This window comes from Cervus elaphus, chromosome 20 (assembly GCF_910594005.1).
Source record: "Cervus elaphus chromosome 20, mCerEla1.1, whole genome shotgun sequence".
NCBI lineage: Eukaryota > Metazoa > Chordata > Mammalia > Artiodactyla > Cervidae > Cervus > Cervus elaphus.
This window is the reverse complement of record NC_057834.1, coordinates 59632467-59651797: the sequence shown is the minus strand read 5'-3', so window position 1 is coordinate 59651797 and position 19331 is coordinate 59632467. Positions and strand designations below refer to the sequence as shown.

The 19331-nt window shown below is 38.3% G+C and overlaps 1 protein-coding gene across 4 annotated transcripts in view; it reads left to right on the top strand.

Annotated features, from left to right (window-relative positions):
* Positions 1-19331, top strand: part of NTNG1 (netrin G1) — a 364236-nt gene that overhangs the window by 306405 nt on the left and 38500 nt on the right. Inside the window, exons 8-9 of one of the 4 annotated variants that reach the window (XM_043876960.1) lie at positions 2694-2861; positions 8515-8649. The exons of 2 other annotated variants lie outside the window; for them this stretch is intronic. In XM_043876960.1, the coding sequence (XP_043732895.1) occupies positions 2694-2861; positions 8515-8649 (303 nt within the window). The remainder of the gene's footprint in view (positions 1-2693; positions 2862-8514; positions 8650-19331) is intronic. One more of the 4 variants, XM_043876961.1, reaches the window with a different exon arrangement.

Genomic DNA, 19331 nt, shown 5'->3' with positions numbered 1-19331 from the left:
TGTTTTTTTGTGTGTGTGTGGGTAAAGTTTTGTCAGGTGAAGCCCAGCATGTAGTGCCCGGAAAGGAACCATGTTATGAAACTTCTCCAGCCCTGTTCTCTCCCTTTCCCCCATGTCGTGTCTTTGCACACTCTATTCTTCTCACTGGAAATGCTCATTTCCTCATTCTTTTTTAAAAAAATAAACCTTACCTGCCCTCATAGAAGATTCAATTTTAAGTTAGTTTTTCCTAATTTTCCTCAAGTTAAATGAATTTCTCCTTATGTCACTTTGCGTATCTGTGTGTGTGTGTGTTGTTGAGTGTGTGTGTGTGTTTTAGCACATCCTCTTGTTTTTTTTCTAGTTATCTGAGCACATTTGTCTTACCTTAAACAAGCATCTTGACAACAAGAACTTCTTGTGAGCTAGGCCTACCCCCATGTTTTGAGAAGATAAAACAGATTCCCCACCAAGTTACTTCTCACACTTTCTTTCTATCTGTGTGTGGTTCTGAAAAGCTCCTAGGATGAATTTATGCACAAAAAAGATTCTCTTGAAAAAAATCTGGATTAATTACATTAGGTACACAGAGGACTAACCTAGGGCAGGGTTATGTGAAGAACAGAAGCCACTTAGGGGCATCTTCTAGAGAAGGAGAGCCTGAGGATATCCAGGCAGCTCTGAAGAAGTCCTTGGGAAGCAATTAGATTTGAGATGTGGGTCTCCTCCCTGAAACTACTCCTCTGGGGTGGCTCCAGGCCAGAAAGAGTCTCCCTGTTCCAAACCCTCAGCTAAGGAAAGTTGGAGAAGCCCTTTGGGTTTCTGAGGGAGTCAGAAATGCCAGCCTAAACTAGGTTGAACTCAGGGAGATATAATGTATGGGGGTGAAATGTTTGTCTTCTAAGAGGATTTAATTTGGTGATACGTAATTTTATTATTTTTCTTGTTGCTGATATTATTATTAATTTGGCATGACTTAGCCTATTTGCAGGGTTATCTTGCCCCACCTCCCATATGGCCTCCTTCCAGAACTCTCCTCTCTGGTTCCTGCGAATCCCCACGCCCACTCTGCATCCCCAGTACAGCAGCACACAGGGCCACGCTGGCCTGCAGTAAACAGAGGGCCTTGCCTTCGGGAACCTCCCGTTCCTCCTGCCTTTCTCTTAAGCATCTGGGGTCTCCAAGGTGCTAGCCCTATTCCTGGGTATCTCCCAGTCTTCACTATTTCCAGTGTCCTCCTCTGCTTCTACCCAAATTTAATTTCATTCTGTTGGGATCTTGCCCTCAACTCTCTGCTGTAATAACTGGCTGTCATATAAATGAATCCATACCATTCTGATGAGTGGCAGATGTTAATTTAAAATAAAAAAGCCAGTCACCCTTCTTCCTTATTCATTTTGATGACACTCATTTTTACTCTGATCATCAAATGCAGTGCTACCAAAATTTTACTCTAGGGCAAAAGAGTAATTCAGCACTTTACCTTGTACCTAACACATAGACCAACTGAATAAATTATTTATTGCATGAATGAATGGGCTCAACTAGTGACTGTTTGGCTTCCTGGTGGGATAAAATAAAAGCCAGACATTATTGAGAGGAATATTTTTAGACAAACAAGGTTTGCAGTTTCATAGTTGACCTTCCTTATAATTGTGAGCTAGGTCTACCCCCATATTTTGAGAAGACAGAACAGATTCCCCACCAAGTTACTTCTCACGCTTTCTTTCTATCTGATTTAATAACTACTGCACAAGGAGAGGCTTTGTTTTTTTGTTTTTTCTTTTTAAAAGGTTGAATTAGATTAATGACTTGCTTTGGTTGAGATACAAGAGAGAGACAATTGAGTCACTCTCCACCCTTCCCCACAATTCCTTGTCTTATTATCACCATCACCCCTAAACCTCAGAGGAACCTCCAACACTTTGGGAAAACAAAGAAATCTAAGGGTACAGAAGCTGCCTGACTCTTATTTTGGAGTAGACTTAGCTTGAAACTTGCAAGAAAAGGAAATCTTAAGCACACTCTTTTCATACCAATAATCTCCCTGTTTTTTATATTCTCTCTCACACATAAGCAAACATGCAGATTTGGCCTGATGAAAGGATTACAAAAAGCCATATTCTCTTCTTACCAATTGGAAGGAACAAAAATAAACAATTGTTTAATTGTCTAGACTCGTATTAAATTTGCCGTGATTTCTTCTATGAAACTCTGACTGAGTTACTATCTTGACATAAATGATAGTAAGGCTCTAAACAAAGGAGTCATGAGTGATGGCAGACTCAGGCCTTAGATGCTGACAGTCTTTCCTTCTTCTTTTTTAAGACTGCAAATATGAAGAGAAAATGAAGGAAGTGATGCAAAGATAGCGAAGTTTTTAATGTGCAAAAATTAGACTTTTGCATCAATGGAAACAAGCCTTCCCAAATTTTAAAAGGTGTACACCTGCAAATGCTTCTGTTCATATTGTCTGCCAAGAATTAACACCCTCTGATCATGTTCTGAATGTCCAACCTTTCTCTCCTGCTTGAAACAAATGCCACTTCCATGCCAGTCACAACCACCTGTGGTCATCATGTGTCATGTGGAATCTCATACATGTAATGCCATTCCGCCGTCTTTTCTCCACTTCTCATTTTATCTGAGCATGTGGTGTGCTGATACTCTGCAACTGTATACACTCTGTATACATTTCTGTTCTTCCTTGCAAGATTGTGAATGCTTCGGCCACTCCAATCGATGCAGTTATATCGATCTGCTAAATACAGTCATTTGCGTGAGCTGTAAACACAACACTAGAGGGCAGCACTGTGAGTTATGCAGGCTGGGCTACTTCAGAAATGCTTCTGCACAGCTGGACGATGAGAATGTGTGCATAGGTCAGTTCCATTATAATTTCAGCTATTGTTCTGTGCCTTTCAATCGATGGGGAGCTATTTAAGGTGGAGAGGCTGGTGATTTGCACCACAACTGAGCCAGAATGAACTTTCTTAATGGAGAAAACCTCCTTGTGTTGGACTGGAAATTCACTTGTGCTGGTTGAAATCATAATTGGGGGATGTGTTTTCAATTCTTTTTTTATTATTGCTTTAAAGATGATGAGCTGAAAAATCATGTTTAAGAGGTAGAGAATTTTCTTTTTCTTTTTCTTCTTTGTTTTTGCATGAAATCTTAAAACCTGGTCATTTCAACCTGATCTTAAAGTCTTAAAGTTGTACATTCTACTTTCAAAATGTAAACTCATTATAAGATTTTTAATTATAGATATGAGAAACTAAGACACAAGCTTTTGTAAATAATTGGTAATCAACAAGTATTGATTTAAAATACTGCCATTTTGGAATTGAAAGCCACTAGCAATTGGTAATGCAGAAGTTTGCTTGACTTTTCCATCCATAGTAATCAAATTCCATTTATTGAATTTTCCTATAGCCCAAAAGGAGAAGCAATTTTTCAAACCTGCTCAAGGCAATTAATTCTCTTAGCTTCCAAAGTACATGAGCCCTGGAAGACCAGGACCACAGGGTTCCCTTGAGCATTCCTTCCACCCTGTATGACTACTGGTCATGTCAACTCCAGAGAATCAGGTGCCCTTGCCATCCAAAAAAGCTTCTCCTACCTTTTACATTGAGGAACCTATCTTTAAGAAAGGGTGCTGATGGAAAAATAAGAAATAAGAAATGGAATTTCACTTCATAATGTACTTTGGAGAAATGCATATGTTCAAAATAGTGAAGGGTAGATACATATCTATTACCAGACAATGGGTAATATATAGGCAACCAATGTTAAAAGAAGATTTTTTTCACATAGAGAGTAGATAGAATACACAAACCAAAAATGAAAGGTGGTCCTTTCATCAAAAAAGGCATCCAACCATTTTGTAATTCTAAGATCATTGTTTTCTGATTTGATTGTCAAGGTTGTATAGGTATTTGCCAAGTGTCACTTAAAATAGCTGGACAAGTTTTTTTCAGTTAAAATGGGTCAAGTTTTGTAATACTGTTCATGTCTATAGTATGTTCTGTTTTTCAAAGTGCTTCCTTATTATTTGTGAATTAGTGGAGAAATCCCTGGACTTAGAGGCTGGAGAGCTGGGTTCAAGTCCCAGTTTGCTATTTAATAGCTGTGTGCTTTAGGTAAGTCATGGAGAACTCCTGGTCAAATTGGTATCATATGGGATGCACAGGAAACACTTGGTAAACTGTGAACTGACTTGCAATTTTTTTTTTAACTTAATCCTCATTAACAAAACTGTGGTGGTAAGTATTCCACTGATAATTTCCCCTATTTTCTAGTTGAGAAAAGTAAGGCAGATTGACCCAAATCGTATAGCTTTGTAAAGAGTTAGTTTCCTGACTTCAAAACTTGAGCTCTCTCCCAACTACCGGGACACAATTAGCAAAGCTAAACTTGTCAGACTTTTACTTATGGTATGCTTTTAGGATGAGAGCAGCAATTCTACTATGAGTTTGTGAACAGAAGTTCAATTGCCTTCATAACATTTGGGTTACAAAGATTTGAGAATATTAATGAAAACCAAAAGGCACATAGCTGTCTGAATTTCAGATGCAGTTACATTTTGCTGAATGTCATTTATAAAAATATATAAATGTCATACTATAAATATGGAAACAAGTGAAAAGGTAAAATAAATAGGAACACTGGGAACACAGGAATAAAACCTAACAAGTTTTTTCAAGATACAAAACATTACAATAAGGAGTAAATGTTTTACAATATCAATTTCATATTATTTTAAATAAATCAAATAAAAAGACCTTACAAGAAAAGATTTTATTTCATAAAATTTCTCACAGCAGGTAACTTAACAATATCCTGATATTTTTACTCAGAGTACTCTCTTCTAATGATGTCTTCCCCTTTTCCTATTCTAAAGTAATCTATGAACTACAAAATCTGCACTCCTATCAAGTTCTAAGAGGCATAGTTCTGTTATAAATCCGTATTTGATTATACACAGACAAGAAACTAGCCATTCAGCTTTTGTCTTTTAAATCATGTAAAATAGAGATGAGTGGAAAACTTAATATACACTATTCTGTTTATTTCTACTTAAAAAAAAGAAACGAGCAATTGTTTTCTCCCTTTCTAGAACGTTTGTTAATTAAAATTATAAACCTTGGGAAGATTTTATTTTACTGAGGTAAATATATCCCTATGCAGTATTTTATACTCTTCAAGTAAAGTCATCAGTAAATATAAATATGAGTATTTTTATATACTATTAAAAGCTACAATATCCCCTTCACATACCCAAATTCTTTAAATTGTTGCCCTTTTCCTAAGAAGTAAAACTGTTTTTAAAGACTGAACTGAAAAATTTGGTTAGCTTGTATATGCTACAGTCTCTTTTGTCTTTAGTCGCTATAAACATTCAACAGCTTCCTTAAAGACCTATAGATTCCACTTTTCCTGCTTGAGGGGCCAAGGGGAGAGCCATCAGGCTGCGAGAACACGAGGCTGAGGCTTGGGTTTCCTCTCTGAAGGCCATTGGAAGCCTGTGGCTCCATTACCAAGACTAGTTGCTATTTTCTACATTTAAGTTCCCTAAAGGGCTTGCAGTAGGACTAAAGAATTAAATTTGAGAAGATACACCACAAGTAATTGAGAGTTAATTTTAATACCATTTTGTATAGAAAGCACTAATGAAAATAAATGGATATTTACCCAATTCACTTTCTCAGACTTAGGCACTAATCTCTGCAAATTTGAACTTCATCTAAGCCACCTTAAAAGTTAAGGGGGAAAAAAGGCATTTGCCATTTCTTTGACAATTGGCAGTGAAATCCACCACCCTGGTTTTGAGGGAACAGCACCTATCTTTAACAAAATAACGACTGTGTTGAAATAGATGTCTTAAACTATTTGCATCATTTTATATTATGGTAAATATAAAGTGTAGGCTATTCCATGTTGTCACAGTAATCACTGCTTTATGATTCTTGGCAGATTTACCCATTTTCACACAAATTCCAAGTCAGCCATGTTTCCAAAGATGCATGTGTGATGCAGCAGTTCCATGAAAATGGCCTCCTTGCATGCTTCCGTTTCATATAAACTTCAGCATTCAAGCAGGAAGCTGGATATATGGCTTCTGACCTTGGGTAATCACTGCTAATAATCCCTGATAACAAGCTTGACCTCAGAATGAAATGCAGGGCTCGGCATTTGCTACTAAACGTATCTTCAATTATGATGTATTATTGTTTTCATTCCCTTGGAAACCCAAGATCAGGTAATCAGAGGCACATTCTATAAAACAAAACAAACCCAACACACTTCTAATACCTATAAATCAATTGTAGTATGACTTTTTAATCAGACTTCCAAAAGTATTTCATATTTTTTAGTTTTGTAGTCCTGCATATTCTTCCTGTTTCAAGGAATAAAATATAATTCTCCAAGGCTATCCTCATCACTGCAACACCTACCATTGGCTTGAGTTCCAGAAATGATATTTTTAAACTAAATTACTTTGTATGCAATGTGGAGAGTAGACCCCACCTCTCTTTGTCACTAATTTTCATGACTGAGTACATTACTCTTACCACCTTTCAAATGGCAACCACTGAGATGTGCTGTGGTTTAGATGTTCCACGTTTTAAAAAAATCTTGTTTACATGTTTTACATCTCAAACCGTATATTAATGAGTTGTTACCGGCTGACTGACTAACGTAGTATGTGAATTCATATTGACCAGGTGTGACCCTATTCCCTGTCTTACAAAATGCTGGTGGTTAATTGTCAACTTACATACTTTAAATAGTAAGAAACATATCATAGTAGTTTTGCTATAGGTATGTATGTATATATATATATATATGTATGTTATATATATATATATGTCATATATATATAAACATTTTAAAAGTCACAAAAAAATTTCTATCTAAAAAAATTTTTAACAGCTGTCACACATACATGGGCTCCCCTTGTAGCTCAGTTGTTAAAGAATTTGCCTGCAATTCAGGAGAGCTGGGTTCGATTCCTGGGTCAGGAAGATCCCCTGGAGAAGGAAATGGCAACCCATTCCAGTATTCTAGTCTGGAAAATCCCATGGACAGAGGAGCCTGGCAGGCTACAGTCCATGGGGTCGCAAGAATCAGACACGATTTAGCAACTGAACCACCACCACCACCAAACAGACACACATTAAAATAGAAAATGCCAATTTAAAATAAAACTCCAGTTATTAAATCAAGCCAGACAAGAAGAGAGCAATTTAGACTTTATTTGGTTTTAGTTTTACTTGTGTATGTCACTCTTAGCCTCACAAATGTTTCTATCTTAAGAATGCTGAACTTCAAAATTCCCTTAACATGAAATAAATAATGATTCCAAGGTACGCCACAGTCTTTGAAGAAATTATCTGATTAGTTCCTATGACAGAACCACACCTCTAGACCTATCTATGTAACAGTAAATCCTTAATCTCCATTGCCAACTTAAGACACTAAACTTAAAGATACTAAACTAAAATTCTCAGGGTTTCTTGTAGTTGGCTGCTTGGTTAGTTGCTTGGTGTGATTTTATTTGATTTTTAACATGAAAATCTCTTAATGATACCATTTTATAATAAGGGAAATCAAGAGACAGAGGGGCATAATAACTTGCCCAGCATTCTACAGTGGGATTACAAAGAAAGAAATTTCAGCTTACAAATTCCAAAAGCTGCAAACTAACTGCTGTTAGCTTTCTTAGCTAATGGAAGCCTAAGGAATTCTCATTTCTAATTCATCCTTTAAGCAAAGCAGAGTTTCAGAAGTAAAAATATCCTGCATAATATTATGTGAGGAATCCAGAAATTATTCTATTTACTTTTTATTACACAAAGTTATATTTTTCTGTCCACGGACATTATAATGATACGAGTCTCAAACTGTGCATATGTTGAAATTTATTTAGGATTACAAAATTCATTTTTCTTCCGTGATTGTTAATCTAGGTTACATAAAACTATACTAACATGCCTAGCAGATACAATATCTAAAGGCTGATTGCAACACAGTATGAATATATATATAATGCACCATCCCAAATCATAAAGTAAAACCATCTTTGAATGAATAAAGTGCATTCATATTGCACTTTAACAATGTTCAGCAGTTCTCAAATATTGAGTGTAACAGATAGGCTCGTTTGAATAATTTAAAACAGATTTTACACTGATGGCATATTGATTTATCCTTGATACACAAACTTCTCATGGCATTCATTAAACCATCTAAAAATGCCCTTAACAAACGGAACCTCCATTATAATCTGTTAGCAGTGAAGAGCATGATGTCTTATTTCCTTAGAAGTTTTCAGCTGATTTCCTCCCATAACATAAAAATGATATCATGGAAGGCTGAGCAAATAAATAAATGGGCCTGAAAGAGCCATATTTTCCAAAGCATTTCATTAGTGGGCATCTTTCTTTAAGTGATCCGTTGAAGTAAGTGACGCTCCTGTATTGATAACTTACAAGCCATGTCTCCAGCCTGTGTGTTGTCTTGTTTCTACAGAGTGTTATTGTAACCCTTTGGGCTCAGTCCATGATCGTTGTAATGGCTCAGGATTTTGTGAGTGTAAGACTGGAACGACAGGGCCTAAGTGTGATGAGTGCCTGCCGGGAAATTCCTGGCACTACGGCTGTCAACGTAAGTAACTCTGGGAGCTGCCCTCTGCCTGCTGCAGCATGGCTGATTCTGCTTGTTGAGGCTGGTGCGTGCAGCTTCTCAGAGCAGAAAAAGACCCAAACCGCTGACAAGCTTTAAAAACTACTTAATGCCCCAGCCCACATATAGGAGAGCGAGCAATCCATCAGCTGTCCAGCGGGCTCCTTTGAAGCCCATCTTCGTTTCTTCTGATGGTTGGAGCAACTTATATTGAAATATTGTACGCAGATCCGTGTACCTGGCCAGACCATAAATTAAGTGGCACAATAGGGACCCAGCTTAGAAATCCTTACCGCAGAATGAAGGGTGATGTGTATGTGGTTAATATATTTCTTGAACTACCCTGGAGCTCCAGAGTTCATAAATTAAATGGTATCTACATAACTTATTATCACCCTTGTATCATACCCATCACTGCCTCTGAACCAAAAACCTAAAGGTAATAAATCTAAGGGATATTTAAATGCCAGGATAAAATAAATGATGAAAATCAATGTTGATTTTAAGCCTCTGAGGTTAGGCACCATGCAGTGAGCTTTACACAGATGCCATTTGGTTCAACCTCATTTCTCTGAGGATTATCAGACCTTAAAAGCTTGTCAAGGCAGGTGGCATGTCGGTGTATTCCGGGAACAGAAATTTAAAAATCTGAGCAGAAGCTTCCTTCTGTCATTCACAACCTTTTCTGCTTTTTAATTCTGCACTAGCTTTCCATTCTATCTATACACAGTCAGCTTACTAATATTAAAGAGCCACCAGACAGAGCCTCTGGAGAGTGCAGGCCCGATAGAAAATCATGCAAGCCATGCAAGTAACTTGAAATATTTTGTTATACACATTTAAAAAGTAAAAATAAATAGAGGTGGATTTTAACAATTTATTTTATCCAAAAAAAACCTGAAATATTATCATTTCAACATAGAATTAATGTTATGTTATTAAGGATATATTTCACTTTTTTCAGAGCCTTTGAAATCAGATGTTTACTGCTTATAGAACATCTCAATTAGAACTAGCCATATTGCAAGGCTTAATAGACACATATGTCTACCATATTGGACAGCACAGCTCTAGAGGGTTTTTGCTTAGTTTTCACTTGAAAAAAAAAAAAATGTCAGCATGCAGGAACTATCTAAAGCCGTTTCTACCAGGGGTGAACAGAATATTTTACCTGCTACTTATGAAATGTATAGTTATCTGGAGGCTACACTTCTGCATATTATAAAGCCAAAGTGAAATCTGTCGCCATAGTAATGCCATGGGCATCAGTGAACTGTGGTGATAACTGAGAAATTTGACTTTGAGCAGTCAAGGTTAGGATGGGATCTAGAAGCTGGAGGGTGAGCATCTCTCCCCATGCTGGAGAGTCGTTAAAAGAGTCAAATAGTGTCAGAAGTCAGGCATCACTTCTGTACCTAAGCTCTGGATACGGTCATTATTTGAAAGTTATACACACTGTAGGTTCCCAGGAAGCATTTTAAGGAAAACAATATGAGGATCCAGGACTGAGGAGATAGTTGTCATCTAGATACAGAGGCCCATAGAAGGCCAGCAGTCGGGAGGAAAGAGAAATAGAGGAGGGGCCAGCATCAAGACTCAGAGCATAGGGAATGAGGAGACTTTATAATGAAGACACACCTTTCCAAAGGGAAAGTATCATGTTAACTACCCAATGCAGCAGGACCTAATGAATGAGTTCCTGAAGTGTAATCAGGGAAAGACATTGGAGAAGTAAGTAAATGAATCCAGCCTTAGAAGAAATGTATGCCCAAAAAAGGCCTAACTTGATTTTTCTGTGTTAATTTCTGGAGTATTATAAAAAAAGATATGTCATCAGATTTTTTTTTTTTTCTGGAATTAGAAGACTGGATTTAGGCATGGACGTACCACATATGTGCCATATAATGTGCAAAATGCTCTGTGCCTCAACTCCAGCACCTTATTACCTCCTAGTTAAGTAGATCAATGAAATTACAGGAGTAAATATTTTACCCTCCTGAGTATTTCTTGAATATCTACTATAAATTAGGTATTGAACTAGCAGTCAAGGCTAAAGGATAAAGAGAGATAGCTGCTTTGGGCATGTGGATGTGAAGTTCGCAATCTGGAGTGAGAAGCTGATATGCACCCAACAGTTAGGAGGTAATCAGACCAAGTGCTATGGACATGCTTTTAGGGAAGCCCAGGTGGGGAGTAAGGCATCCTAGAGAGGAAGACATTTTGAGTCTTTAAGTATTAGTAAAAGCTTTCCTGGATGGAACTTCTTGGGCAAAAAAGTACATAAGCTGACATGCTCTGCTTCAGAAACATCAAAATGTACTGATATGATTAGAGGGTAATGAGTATGCATGTTGTATGTGTGTTGTTTGTGTTGGGATGGGAGTAAAATGTTGAAAAAGCAACCATAGACCAGATCATGAATGCCAAGCTAAGAAGTTTTATCTCATCAGGAAAGAGAAGTGAGGACCTTCCTACAGGGGTGATATGGGATCCACCATACAGTTTCAAGCAGAGGAGAGGATAAGATTCTGCTTTAGGAAGATTATTCTGACTGCTCTGTAAAGGAAGGGCTGGGACAGGGTGAGACTGGGTTTACTATATAAATTTAACAGACTTCAGATACACCTTTGAGCACACAATAATTTTATTTCAGTCTGAAATCTTTTCTTCCCTCAACCCAGCTACACAGGGCTGACATGTTAAAATATAGGAATTCTTTTGCCAGTTGGTAAATGGCTATTGCATTGAGACCTAAGTGCATCCCTGGAATCTCTTAGATATCCTCAAAATCTAACAGGATAATACTTGTCAAAGTGGTGTGCGCTCAGCACCTGCTCCAATGCTAGAGCAGGTATCCATACTAATTCGTTAGTGCCTGTCGGCCGATAGGTATTTTTCATACCCCTGCTATGTCTGCATACACATGAATGCATCAAAGAATGCCCCTCAAGTCAGTCTGTTTTGCTCTCTTCCCTTCCCAGCCACCCCACGTGCACACACACACACATGCTTCTGTTTGCCCTAAGTTGGACCCACCCTTGGATTGGCCACATTATTAGTGGCAGTGATAGTGACCTGGCAATGAGAAACCAAGGAAAGGAAAACATAGTGTTCAAGTAGGGCTGAGAGTGGCATTGGCAGCAAGGAGCAGGAATCAGGTGCACATTTAGGGAGTCAAGACCAGGGAGGAGCTGTCGTATCAGGACAGAGTCCAGCGGATCCAGACACAGGGTCCCCAGTCTCCCAGAGGACTGACAAGAGGAGCAGTGTGGAACTGCAGCCCCACAGGACTTGTACTTGGGAATAGAAAATAAAGAGATTCAGTTCCTGACACCATTGCTTCCATCCCATGAATAGAACCAAATGAGTACACGCTTCGGCTCTGGAGTCATACAGATCCAGGTTTGAATCCCATCTCCATGCCTTACTACCCACAGGACTTAGCAGAAAGTCCTTGGACTCCCTAAACTTAATTTTTCATCTAAAAACTGTGATAAAACTAGAACCTAACACGTATGGAAAATAATGAATGTGGAGCTCATGGTACATAGTAAGATCTCAATTATTATTAGTTCCAGGTACAAGTTGATGTGTCAAAGAACTAGGTAAGAATCCATGGGTTTTTGTTTTTTTAAAAAAAAAAAAAAAGAAAGAATCCATGTTTAACGCTAATTGCAGAGTGATAGTGCAGAAAGTGTAATAAGAATGGCCACTATTGAGTATCAAATTGTTGACCTAGGGGATTCTAAAAATCCCTGTCTAGACACAAGACTAATTCAAGTGATTGAAACAAAGGTGACCCCTAAAGTAATTGTGTGTCTTCAACTGGGGAAATGAAGAACTCCAGGCTCATTAGTGAACTTTCTGCCTGAGGGGTCCACTGGCTGTATGCACCATAAATGTAAACTGGTCTCTCTGGCAAAAGGGGAAGCACTTGAAAACCACCAGAATGAATGGACATCGGGCAGCATGGAACGCATGGTTCAGGAAACAGTGCAGAAATAAAAAGGTTTCAGGGAGGACGGGCAGAATCAAAATTAGTGTTAAGGTTACCCCGCAGAAGAATAAGATGGAGGAGAAATTCTTTTTTAATGCACCCTTTTGAAATCCAAGAAGAGGTATGAGCCACATCCCAGAGAATAAAGATGAACCTTCTAAAGAAAAAGTAACATTTCATGTTTCACATAAAATGTGGTTGGTTAACATGTGTTAGAAAATAAGGAAATACTTGTTAAGGGTGCCAAGAAGACTAGACACAAGGGAGGTGGGGTTTTTTTGTTGGGTTTTTTTTTTTTTTTTGGTTTGGAAGATGTAATGGAAATACCCATACATAGAACCAGTGGGGCTGATGAAGAGATGTGTTGTCTTCCTGAAGTATGTATAAGCTACATTGGAATATCAGGCAATATTAAAGCCACCAATTTCCCCACATTGTTCCCTAATTTATATGGATACTAATGGTGCTTTCAGAAGAACTTATAGTGTGAATATTTGGATTAAAGTTAAAATATTTTGTGACATAGCTAAATGTTAAGATTTTGGAAGATAAGATATAGGAAATCAAGAACTACGCACCCACAGCAAAGGGAAACCTGAGAGTCAGTTGCTGGGTCATGGCCTAGAGTATCAAAATATGTGTTCTTGGAAGAGATCAGTACATATATTACCAAGAGCAAGAAAACACGTGTTTTGTAGGAAGCTCAATGGTCTGCCTGATCAAGAAGAGTTTCTAATTAAATTTGATCAGAATATAGTAAAAATGCTCTTGTAAAACTGTAAAACCAGAAATTGTGGCAACCAAAAATTGTTTTAAAAGCCAACAGTTATCTTAGGAGAAAAATGAGAGAAAGTTTGGGGAACAGAATTCCATTACTTAGGTGTATGCCTTCCAGAGAATGCATAATAAGTCTGTTTGTTTTTACTGCTGCTTAGAGAATTATCACCAATTACCACAAATTCAGTAGCTCAGAACAACAAAAATTTATCATCTTACAGGTCTGTATTTAGAAGCCAAACAAGAGTCTCCCTGGGCTAAGATCAAGGTGTTGGCAGGGCTGTATTCCAGTCAGGCTATAAGGGAAAAGTCTGTTTCCTTGCCTTTTCTACCTTCTGGATGCCACCTGTACTCTTTTCCCCGTGGCCCTGTCCTTCAGCATTCAAAGCCATGAACTCCCCATTTCTCTGTGCCTTTTCTTCTGTCACTGCATCTTTCTCTAACCACAGTCTGGACAAAGTCTCTACTTTTAAGGACCCGTGTGATTAGAATGGGAACACACAGATAACCTAGGATAATCTTCCCATCTGAAATCCCTTAATCACATCCCTTTTGTCATGTAAGGGAACAGGTTCCAGGAATTCGGATATAGACATCTTTGGGGAGATATTTTTCTCTGCCTACCACAGTTATCATCAAGAATGCCAGCTTTTAATGACAGTGATGAATATGCAGGTATCGTGGAGATGGAATGTAACTCCTATTTGGAATAAAGATATTCAAAGGTAAAACTTTGAAAGAAATACGTACTATGATTAGAAAAGAGTGAATGTATGTCAAGAAGGTATAGACTTGCGCTGTGAGTTAGAGACTGAAATATTTTTCAGGGAGGATCAAAGATCTTATAGAAAAAGTATTGTGAGTGTGTTTCATAGACTGTACAACCATTTAGAGGATATAGATACTATCCAAAGCCAAATTAGGAAATCTAACTGCTTTGTAATCTTCCAAAATGGGGGAATTCACGTATCAAAAATGTGTGTACTAGCCATTCAGTTGTGTCCGACTCTTTGCAACCCCATGGACTGTAACCTGCCAGGCTCCTCTGTCCATGGAATTCTCCAGGCAAGAATACTGGAGTAGTTAGCCATTCCCTTCTCCAGGGGCTCTTCCTGACCCAGGGATCAAACTCGGGTCTCCTACATTGCACAGGCAAATTTTTTACCATCTGAGTCACCAGGGAAGGCCTCACATATCAAGAAATCTGCTAAAAGATGTGTCCTGCTAATTGTTGACTGCATTGATGAGAATTTCTTTACCCAAAAGAATGGAAGAAGCAGTCAGGAAACTATTTATACCACTTATTTATAGTAGGGAGATGACAATGTCACATAAGAGAGCATTGCTATTAAAGGCCTTTGAGAGATATTGTCCTGAACCTTAAGGAAAAAAACAAAATATTCTTGGAGGGGTGCAGATAAGATCTTAGACCCTCTTTATAACACAAACACACATATTAATTTTTTAAATAAAATCAGGCATTGTTTCTAATAGACTACCTAGAGAAAAATGGGAGACTTCTATACTAACCAACATGGCTATATAAGGATTTCTTATGAAGTTTTGGTGAACATTTATTAAGTCCCTACTATATGCTAGATACTGTGCTGCAAATTAAGGCTATAAAAACAAACTGCAAAAATGTAGAATGGTGTAGAACTGTGTTAACAAGTTGTTCAAGTGGCAAAGATGTTCAGTTCCAGGTAACATTTTGTCGTGAGTGCAAAGACACTAACACAGTTTTAGACTGAACAAGGACCAAAGTGGTTATAGTTCCCCTGAAACATTCACTGGACAGCCCACAGCAAGAGTTCAGTCACTGAAAAAACCTTTTGAACAAAGCAGAGATATAGGTGAGTTTTGTCTTTGATGAAAGATTTCTTCATTTGGACGAGTTTAAACAGTTTGGTAAGCATGTGGTTTAACATCTTACATATGTCAACCAGTGTTTGGAGGGCTATTATGTAACAGGTAGACGTGTTGGTTCAGGAAGATAGAATAAGGACCAGTGGGAAGAAAGAGAGAAATGTTTCAGCTTAATATTTTCCAAAAATTATTCTCTCCAGCTGTCTGAGAATATGCAGTATGATGCCTTGGGTTATGATAAATCCCCAGACTCTGGAAAAGCTCACACAGAAGCTGAATGAGCTCCTATGAGTGATGCTTGTTGGAGAGTTTCTGCTTAAAAGAAAATTCAAGTGAAAAGACCTCTAGGGCCTCTCCAAGATTCCAGCTCTGACTTTCAGACCAAGTCTGTGGGGGCAGAAAGGAAGTATAATGAGAGACACAGCTCAATTTGTATTAAGAACCACAGTTTGGCCTCTCAGCTTTCCTCTATAATCTCTCTACCAACAGACAGACTCTCATACTCTCACTAGCCATGTTCTCAGTCCTCAGTTCTGGTTTCTAAGAATCAGATTTAAGGCTTACATAACTTCTGTTTCCTGGAGATTAATAGGTTCCCATCATAGCTTTTCTGCTACCATTGTTCAAGGGGATTTATTTTTCTTTCTTTCTTATTTTTTTTTTTCTATGGGATTAATTTCTACAATCCTGACAATTTGTGATCATTAAAATGATTCTTCCAGTTGCTTCTCTGATATGAAGATTTTACTTCCTTGGGCAAATGCCTTGAACCTAACTTGTAATTTTTCACTTGCTGTGGTTGCAGTCTCCTGCTATTTGCTGTGTTACATTGAAACGTCCAGTTCACATTTCACCAGCTGACCTCACATGTTGAATCCATTGACAGGTGGCATATCACTTAAAGAGGAATGTCTGTGATGCTACAGAGTATTTTCAGTCCTAGACACATGACTTCACTCATTGGGCTCTTACATCTCTATTGCTAAAAATGAATGGAATCACTGAATCCAAGTTTTTAATTTCCTTGCTATCAGTTTGAACGCTAGTCTCATTTCCCTTGCTGAGCACCACATACATAACGGTGATGAAAAATAAATACTTGGAAGGGCACTCGATGTTACTGTTTTCAACTCCTAAGGGTGGGAAGGAAGTGCTTGTTAAATAGAACCAGTAGTAGCCTCCCAGAGGTAATTTAAAAAGGAAAATATTAGAAAGAAGGAAGATAGAAGGTGGCAATTTGTAGGCATTACAAATATGCTGGGTTGTCCTCCTGGGGGGGAGATGTGCATTTTGTTAACTAGAAGAGTAAACCCGGGGTTGCTCCCAGTTGTGAAATTTCTCCTGATTCAGCAGAACAGCACCACACCACTCAGTCATGCTAATGCCCATCACTTTCCAGTGACAATTCTGTTTTCCATTCACTCCTAATAGAACTTCAATCTGGGATTGGTAGGAAAAGCCCACCGACCTCTAATACATCAGGGACCCAATGCCACCGTGAGCAGAGGAGTCAGGGTTTACGCCTGTGCTGTGGAAAGTGCTTTAACGCTTCACACCACTAATGGCTCGTTTGGAACAACCACAGAAGCAATGGCTGATGAGGCAGGCTGAAAGAAGTGAGTTGTTCAGAATGCCCTTCACAGTAGGATCATATCCTAATACATTCAAATCCCAACGCTCTTGAATTGCTGAAGCTTGGCATAGTAGACATTCTAAAAGCAATTCCAGGCTCCCCCCTGACATTCTGAGGTTTGCCTACTGCTCTGCTAACCTGTGATCAGCTGAGAGAGGGGCCTCAATTCTGACCTGGCTAAGCAACTTTCCATATTTACTTCACAGTCCATGCTAATTTTTGCCCCTTTATTTGAAGAGAATATTAATAATGACAAGTATGCACAGATTTTACCATTTCACACTGTAGAACCATCCAAGTTTAATAGTGAATGTTATCTGAAACGGCAAAGCTCGTGAAGAAATTCAAGTACAGTTGTATCAACGAGTAGCCCAGAATCAAAGCGGCAGCCTGGACTTTTCTGACAGTGAGATGATCCGAAGTCCAAGCAGAAACACAATGCATGAAGTTCTCCCCTTACTTTAGACAGTGCAGAAGTGGAGTTTCACCATGAGCCATTCTTTACACCCTAGTGAATGTGTTCTAAAATTACATGTATAAAGAAAATGTCTAAGTGTGAAAATCAGCTCAATGGAAAAAGTGTCAACCTATTTGAAACTTATAGGGGAATGGTCTTCATTTAAATGAAGGGCCAGTCCTCAGCCACCAGAAGAAACGAATTCTGAGGTGTAGGAGCCACAGATACGCCAGGATGGGGGGTGCCTGATAACTAAGGTCTAGGAGTCAGCACAGTGACTTGATCTGGGTGTGACTGTCACCACCTCTTGAAGGACTGTTTGCTGGACCACTGCAGACTTTTCATTGCACCTCCTCCTGTGAAATCTTAGACATGGTTTGGATGTTCTAAGGCTTTTTCTTGATCTGAAATTCTATCATCCTGAAGTCTCAAAAGTGGTCCCATCTGTTTCCATATGGATCAATTGCTGAGAAATAATAAGTAATATAAAATAATTAAGTTATTTATTGTGTACTTTATTTGTGTCAGGAACATGTATGTACTACCTCATTCTACCAGGGAGGTAATTTTTTTCCCCTTATTTTATAAACAGCAAAACTGAGACTTATAAAGGGTAATTCTTCTGAGCCAAACACCTAATAAGTGGGAAACCAGTTAATAGTGAATATTTATTGCTAATTGAGTTTGCTGAGAACATTCTTGGGTTTCCCAGGTAGCTCCAGTGGTAAAGAACTCACCTGCCAATACAGGAGATGTAAGAGATGCAGGTTTGATCCCTGGGTCAGGAAGATCCCCTGGAGGAGGGCACGCCAACCCACTCTAGTATTCTTGCATGGAGAACTCCGTGGACAGAGGAGCCTGGCGGGCTACAGTTTAAAGGGTCTCAAAGAGTTGGACGTGACTGAAGCGACTTAGCACAACTCACAGGATAGCATCCTTAGGATTTTATAATTTTTACTTTGCAGATGGAGACAGAGGCCTTGGTGATTTATTCCAAGAGTCAGTGAACTGTTTTTTAAGGGCCAGACAGTAATTATTTTAGGTTTCCTGGGCCATACAGCCTTTGTTGCAACTACTCAATTCTGCTGTTGTAGCCCCAGATAGACGGCACTGAAATGAAAGTGTCTGTGTTCCTTTAAAACTTTATTTGCTGACTTTTAAATTTTAATTTCATATAATTTTCACATGCCATGAATTATTCTTCTTTTGATTTTGTTTCAATCACTAAAAAAATATGAAAACCATTCTTAGTTCATAGGCCATAGTAGACAGGACACAGACTGGATTTGGACTGTCAAACATAGTTTGCTTTATTTTAAGCTCAGACAGCAGTTAAAAATGAAGAAACCGAGGACCTCTTAAATAAAATGGAGATAATATGAAGCAGGAAGCAAGACTGAACATTAAGAAGAAAAAAAAAAAACCAAACCATGCATTTCACTAGTGTGTCCTCTGTCTTGATATGAGTATCACAGAGAGTTGGTCTAATTGATTCATATTCACAAGGCCCTAATTGACCTTAAGAAAAAAGCTAAAATTTTCAGAAACATGAAGGCTTTGACCATATAATTTCCAGAGCAAGATCACAGACATAGTCAGTGCCAACTGTTTAAAGACTTACAAGCCAGCCAAGTCAATTTCGCATCAATTTAGTACAATCAGCAACTAATGAAAGTGAAGTTAGGGTGGCCATAATGCAATCAGGATTGCTCATGTTGGTGTGAGGAATCGTTCTGTTGCATTCTGCAGGAACAACCCGTCACCTTGAATATCAGCAAAAACCTCTGCTAAGGGAGAATCACAGCAATAATATTGGCTACAACATCAAGGGCACCAGGAAAAAAAATACATACAGAATATACATACAAGATTTATTTTTTTACCATCAACTTTGATATCAGAGGTAATTACTCTGAATACAGCACTCATCAGTA